Consider the following 6,965-nt stretch of genomic DNA (forward strand, 5'->3'; position numbering starts at 1 on the left):
AGACGGCCATTACCACCCTCTTCGAGTTCCTCAGGATGCCCTTTGGACTCCGCAACGCTGCCCAGACCTTCCAAAGGTTTATTGATTCTGTGACCAGAGGCTTACCATTCGTTTTCGCGTACGTTGACGATATACTCGTGGCCAGCTCCTCCGCCGAGGAGCACCTCCGGCACCTTCGCCTACTTTTCGAGTGGCTCGCTCACTACGGTATAGTCATCAACGCAGAGAAATGCGAATTCGGCAGCACGTCTCTTGAATTTCTTGGCCACCACCTCGACGCTAGCGGCAACAGACCTCTTCCGAGCAAGGTGCAAGCCATCCCAGATTTTCCTCGCCCCGACACCATCCGTAAACTCCGCAGATTCCTGCGGCTCATTAATTTCTACAGGAGGAGGAGGGTTTATTCATCACTGTGCCTCCACCCTTCTGCCCCTCGAGGAGATGCTGAAGCTAAATGAGCAGCCCTCCGCAACCCTGGACTGGTCCCGGGAACGTCAGCATGCCTTCGACCAAGCGAAGTCAAACCTCTCCAACGCTAGCCTGCTGGCCCACCCTGCCCATGACGCCCCGACAACCTCGATGGTGGACGCCTCCAACCAGGCCGTCGGATCAGTTCTCCAGCAGCATATCTCTGGCTTCTGGCGCCCAATACCTTTTTTCTCTAAGAAGCTTACTGACACTCAGGCCAAGTACAGTACCTTTGGTCGAGAGCTCCTGGCAGCTTACATGTCCGTGCGCCACTTTCGCCACCTTTTGGAATGCCGACATTTCACGTTGCTGACGGACCACAAGCAGCAGGCAGGCGCCTTCCGAAAGTCGAGTTCCCGCTACTCGCCACGAGAAACCAGGCACCTGGCATTTCTGTCAGAATTCTGTTCGGACATAATCCACATCAAGGGATCCGACAACGTTCCCGCGGACGTTCTCAGCCGTCTGGCTGCCATTCAGTCATCCCAGGACTTTTCCCTCGACCGACTAGCACAGCTCCAGCAAACGGACAATGAGCTCGAAGCCCTTCGACGCTCCCCGTCTGCGTTGATTTTGCAAGACGTGCTCCTGCCCGGTACTTCCTCACCCGTCATCTGCGATATCTCGTCCGGCACCCCTAGGCCGTTCGTTCCAGTAAGCCTTCGCCGGGCGCTTTTTGACACCATTCATAACCTTGCCCAACCTGGTGTCAGGCGTACTGTCAAGCTTGTCTCCGCAAGATACATCTGGCCCGGTATCACCAAGGACGTTCGTCTCTGGACTCAGGCCTGCCAGTTCTGTCAACGATGCAAGGTCCACCGCCACACCGTCACATCTCTGTCCCGCTTCCTTCCTCCCGACGCCCGCTTCGACACGGTACATGTCGACATTGTCGGCCCCCTGCCACACTGCGAAGGGAAACGGTACATCTTGACATGCGTCGACCGCTTTACGCGGTGGTCGGCGGCCGTTCCCCTTGCCGACATGACCGCCCACTCGGTGGCTTCTGCCTTCGTCAGCACATGGGTCAGCCGTTTCGGAGCCCCCTCGGAGATCGTCACCGACAGAGGAAGACAAGACATTCGAGTCCGCCCTTTTTCACGCACTCACGAAGCTCCTAGGCTGCTCGCGTCTCCGGACGACATCCTACCATCCGGCAACTAACGACCTTGTAGAACGCTTCCATGGCAGCCTGAAGGCCGCCCTCATGTGCGTTGGAAACACAGCCGAATGGGTTTCTTCTCTTCCGGTCGCGCTAGGCATCCGCACGGCCCTGCATGCCGAACTCAATTGTTCCCTTGCCGAATTAGTCTATGGCACCACGCTTCGCTTGCCGTCGGAGTTCTACGCTTCCCAGACCACGCTTTCCCCAGGTGACTCGGCATCCTACCTCGTTAAGCTGCAGCAGGCCTTCCGCTGCCTTCGACCTTCCCAGCCTCGCGAACGGCACAGCCAGTCTCCCTACCTCCGCCCCGATCTCATGAAGTCCTCCCACGTGTTTCTGCGGACCGACGCCGTACGCAGGTCTCTGCAACCGCCGTACACTGGGCCTCATCCCGTTCTCTCGAGAACCCCCAAGACCTCGACCATCAAGGTCAACGGCAGAGAGGAGAATGTCTCTAACGACAGACTAAAGCCGGCCCATGTTTTCAATCCGGACGTCTCTACTGAAGCCTTGGCAAGCTTCTCTCCACTTTCTGATCCCCCGTCCAGCCCATCACCCAAGACAGTCACTTGGAGACTATAAGTCTCCTCCAGCAGGGGGGCTATGTAGCATCATTGTCATCGCCGCGCACCGAGCTTAGCACGGTCCCCGTGCGCTGCGAATAAATCTCTTTTTGGTTGACCTTCCGAGGCTTCCGGTTGTCCCTCCTTGGATCGCGCTACATCTGAAAGCGTCTGAGGAAAACCAAGGAAAAACCCGACACCACAGCCGGCACCGGGATTCGAACCCGGGTACCTCCCGGGTTCGAGTCCCGGTAGGTACCCAGGTTCGAATCAAACGAAGAGGCTGTAGTTGTTACCATTGTCTGGTCAATCGTGAGCGGCGACGTAGACAGGGGCTTCCCTTAGAAGTTCCCTTCGAAGTTGGCCGAGGACGCACATTCCCCCAGGGCGTAAGTCGTGACGTTGCCCATCTATGTGAGGCCGACAACGGCGAGCCCTTTCACCAGTACCACCACCGCCACCCATAGAAGCTTCGAGAAAAGCAGGGAACATTGACCGGAACGAAGAGTTCTAAAACGAGACAACGGGACTGGAAAGATCGACGCTGATTGATGTTTTGGTTGGGACTGAAGACTTAATTAACCTACTTTATTTTTTGACTACAGGAGTCCGTCCACTCCTTCAATCACCGTTCGTTTTACATCTTCTTTTACTGGCCCAGCCAACAGGATCCGTTGAGGACAACCCTCGACGGCGAGATCTGGTGTAAACGAAGTTCGATACTCTGCTATGGTGGTGGAGCGGATTCAAGGAACGTGCACGTTGAGTAGTGGTCGGCTGAAATCTACATCTGGTTCAGAGTCTTGGTCGGATGATCAACGTTGAATCATAGTGATAAGAGTTCTGTTTGGATATTTGCTCTATTTATGTATTGAGGCCCCTCCCCTCTTTTGTGCCCTTATTGTGGCCCTGGGGGTATTGAAAATAAATAAATACATATATAAGTAACTCTTATCTGCGGAGGTTGTCCGGAGTACGACGAGCTCGATCCCAGGGCTGCATTAGTATTACTAGAGGCAACCAAGTTCTCGGAGAATCCTGGTTGTGGCTGCGGTCAGAGGTAGGCTGGTTCTCTTTCTGCGTTCTGGGCATAGTTGTAAAGCTCAGCAATGCCAGGGCCCCAGACGTGAACCAGAGCGGCACTCGCAGTAAAAGAGGCAGGGGGTGGCGCAGGCAGTGGTAACGTGAGTGACACGGAAACGGAGTTGGGTCATACTCAAGCCATTGAGAGAGAAAAAACAACGGAGCGGAGTTGACGCAGACAACCAGCACGAATGAGAATCTTGTTCCTGTGTCGAGAAGATGGAGGGGAAATGACAAGTTGCTACTGTTCTCGAAAATATTGCAATCAGCTATACCAAAGTTTCCGGCAGAATATGTACAATACAATGTATAAGACACGTTATAAGGTAAAGAGCGAGGGTTGGGACAAACATAAAAGTAAATATACAAACATATATATTAAAATAAAACCCCATCAGTTTCAAGCCGGCAAGGGAGAAGTTGACAAGATATTGTAGCACTGTTTCCCTGAATGTGTCGCCCGTTAATGCCTTTTGTGCCAAATAATGACCTGGCCACCGTGGTCATTCATGTACTGTGCTACATAACTCATCCTTTGTCTGTTTGAAACTTTGGGAGTCGTACCCAGTTTTTAGTTCATTATATGTGTGTTTGCATTTTTATTTGTATGTCGGTACCAACCCTAGCTCTTTTTGCTCTCTTCCTTACAATATATGTTATATATTCTTATTAGTTTTTTGTAACTGGATATTAGACCTGGAGAAGTGCAGCCTTCTGCGTGAAGTCTCGTCTTATTAAAATTTAGATGCTCTCAACCGTCATCTCTCTGTTGTGCAAAACAATTATAGAGTAAACGTGACTATCCATTTCGTGTCATTAAATTCTTTTTTGTGTGTGCAGCGCTGAGCAAACCTAAGGACACATGCAAGAAAGGGACTCTCTTTAGAATGACGACCCTTCATCACCTCATGAAGATTCAGTGGTTGATGAGTCGTTCATGTTGTCAGGCGTATGGAAACTTCAACAAATTATTCCTGAAAAAGCCAGTCAGTGCTAGCACCAGTAATTGAACGTGGAACCCCCTGCTAGCAGTCAGGAATGTCATACTTGAGGCACTCATTGACTTTTCGTGAATTACTGCTTGACTTTGTCCCAAAGTGCAGCTCGCCAGAGCTCATTTGTCTATCTGCTAATGTTGCGGCTTGTGTTGTGTTTTTCTGTTTGTGTATTCCAGACTCACAATAATTACTTTGGATCAGGTCAAGTACATTTCATTTAGACATGGCAAAGAGGAAGTTGTGTTTCTCAACACAAAATAGCCGTGGCCTACCAGCACTACTGCTGCTGCCATTAAGCGTGTATGGAAAGCCACAAATTATATTCACTGTATTTTTATTCTGTGCTATGTAATCCTGCTCAAGTTCTTTCAAAGGAGCATGTAATGGCACGGAATGTAGCAATATAGTTCAGTAATTCCTTAAAGCGGGAGGAATGGTAGCGTATGAATGCAGGAAGGAAACAGTCATGTTATGACAAGTGTTTAGGTATTTGACATTTAACTACTCATTTTATTTCTCAGCTTTCATCAGCCCATCATATCAAGCTGTGTTGTATTAACTTGAAACAAGTTCATTTTCGTAGTCAGGGCAGCTGTTACACATTGAAAACATAGCCGGTGTGTGTTTGTCTTTTCCACAATGCTCAGTGGTTTTCCTCCCTGATGCTACACATGTTAGGGATAGGTTTTAGAAGCTGTAGTTCCAGTCAAGTGAGAATTGCTTTTCAGGGATTATCACACTTCCAGATGAAACATATGATTTAAATTATTTGGTGGACGAAGTAAGAGTGGTTTCAATTCTAGCTTTCTTGTGTTACTCACATTTTGACACAAGATCTAGTGTCCTCTATGATCCTTGATATGCGGGGTACCAGCAATGGGGTAGAGTATCGCCACTGGCGATGAACCTCCCCATCTATCATCTCAAAATAAAGTTGTTGTTGTTGATATGTGGGGTACGTACAATACAATCAACAGATGCTATTTACAAATGTGTTTTTCCTACTGTGTTGAAATGGGGTAGTTTGTATCGGAGAGCGATTGTGAAACACAGGCAGCCAAGGACATACTTTTGATGCCTTCAAGAAACTTCTCAATATGTTGTAGGGACTCTGGATGCTCCCTAAATTTCCAGAACACAGAGACCAAGGCTGCGTTAAAACATCAAGTGGCTAGAGAAATCCAAGAGAGATGCATATGTAAGCAGTCCGCTGTTGGATTTGCTTCTGTCCGAGATACATTTTCTCAACGGGGACGCACGTGCACACTCAGAATGATACTAGGGCTGCCTGTGAAATAGAATGGGGAGACGCGGAAGATATATAACCCGTTTTTCTTGTCTGTGATTCTGTTGATTAAATTGTCATTTGTTTAGCAGCATGTGTGGTTGTATTCCAGAGTCTGCTAATTAATATATCAGTTGAGAGCTAGCAGTTGTGTTGTAGCTGTCTCATCCTGTCCTTGGCAGCTTCTGTTTCACTATGGCCAGTTTCCTATTGCAAAAAGAAAACAAAATACCATAGAAAAACACGAAAAGAGAGACATGGAAAATTGCCTATTCTAGTGCTCGCATGGAGGCAATGCAATGAGGCAACATGTTCCAATCATGAACTGTACATACTAGTATAGATCACAATGACAACCAATTATTCATATTTTTCTGGAACTATTTTGTCTTTGATTTATATTTGCACCAGATCCCAATATTGCTGATTGATGGGAAATGTAAATAAAGAGATTTATTTGCTTGCCAAACAATACACAAGTGTAGTCTTTTCTAGTGAGATATTCTCTTTTCACAGGACACAAGCTGCAAGGCAAGGGGCTGTAGAGGCACAATGATGGCAGAGTCTAGCATTGTTCTTTGCCATTTCACATGTATTCACTGTTACTCGTGTGCACATGTATGACTAGGAAGGTTCTTGGCCTTGGTTGCCTTTCCGCCACAAAACATTCAACTACACACACACACACACACACTAGGAAGGAACAGCACGTGCATCAAAATACAATTTCCTATGCAGCCTCATATATGCCTCAAAAGGTTATATGATGCACTACATATTAGACGTCGAAGCACATATAATTGTACTTCATGTGCGACGGTTATGCTAAAGAATAACTTCCATGCAGACTGTAGTTACACGGGCCCGGTAAGACTGGTCTGTGCGAATCGCTGAATAACGTCTCTCTAGCTGTAAATGTAATGGCAGTCGTGAATGCTGCAAACATTATTGCATCTAACAAATTGCTGATCATGTCCTACATGATAAACATTAAATACAGAGTGATTTGTGCAATAATTCCTGAGTACGGAATTAATTCAGAGGTTGACCCATGACGACAGTCACATAAATTGCCCTTAACACTTATGCACCCCATGGGCTGAGTTGTGAGTTCAAATAGCAGTCTACAGAGGGATAAGGTTCACCCACTGATTCAATTTCTAGGACCTATGCTATGCCCTAACTCTTCAGGCACTTGAACCAACATTTCTATGTGGTAACATGTGCTCCGGTATTTCTTTTGTGTCTGCGTAGTGCGCAACCACATGGCTTCTGGAACTTTCGTGTGCGTGCTTATTAAAAACAAAATCCAGATGTTAGACATGAAATGCAGTAGTTTGTAGCGTGCTACACGACGCAGCATGACATGGGAGTGTATGATTCAAAGAAATCTTCGGGAAAAT

At 47.8% G+C, this 6,965-nt stretch overlaps 1 protein-coding gene across 1 annotated transcript; it reads left to right on the top strand.

The window, feature by feature from the left end:
- Positions 1-1,675: 1,675 nt before the first annotated feature.
- Positions 1,676-2,215, top strand: LOC135391199 (uncharacterized). The gene has a single exon (XM_064621355.1). It carries the CDS (start codon positions 1,676-1,678, stop codon positions 2,213-2,215), a length of 540 nt encoding a protein of 179 aa, XP_064477425.1.
- The last annotated feature ends 4,750 nt before the right edge of the window (positions 2,216-6,965 follow it).

The sequence above is a fragment of the Ornithodoros turicata genome, chromosome 1, assembly GCF_037126465.1.
Source record: "Ornithodoros turicata isolate Travis chromosome 1, ASM3712646v1, whole genome shotgun sequence".
Taxonomy (NCBI): domain Eukaryota; kingdom Metazoa; phylum Arthropoda; class Arachnida; order Ixodida; family Argasidae; genus Ornithodoros; species Ornithodoros turicata.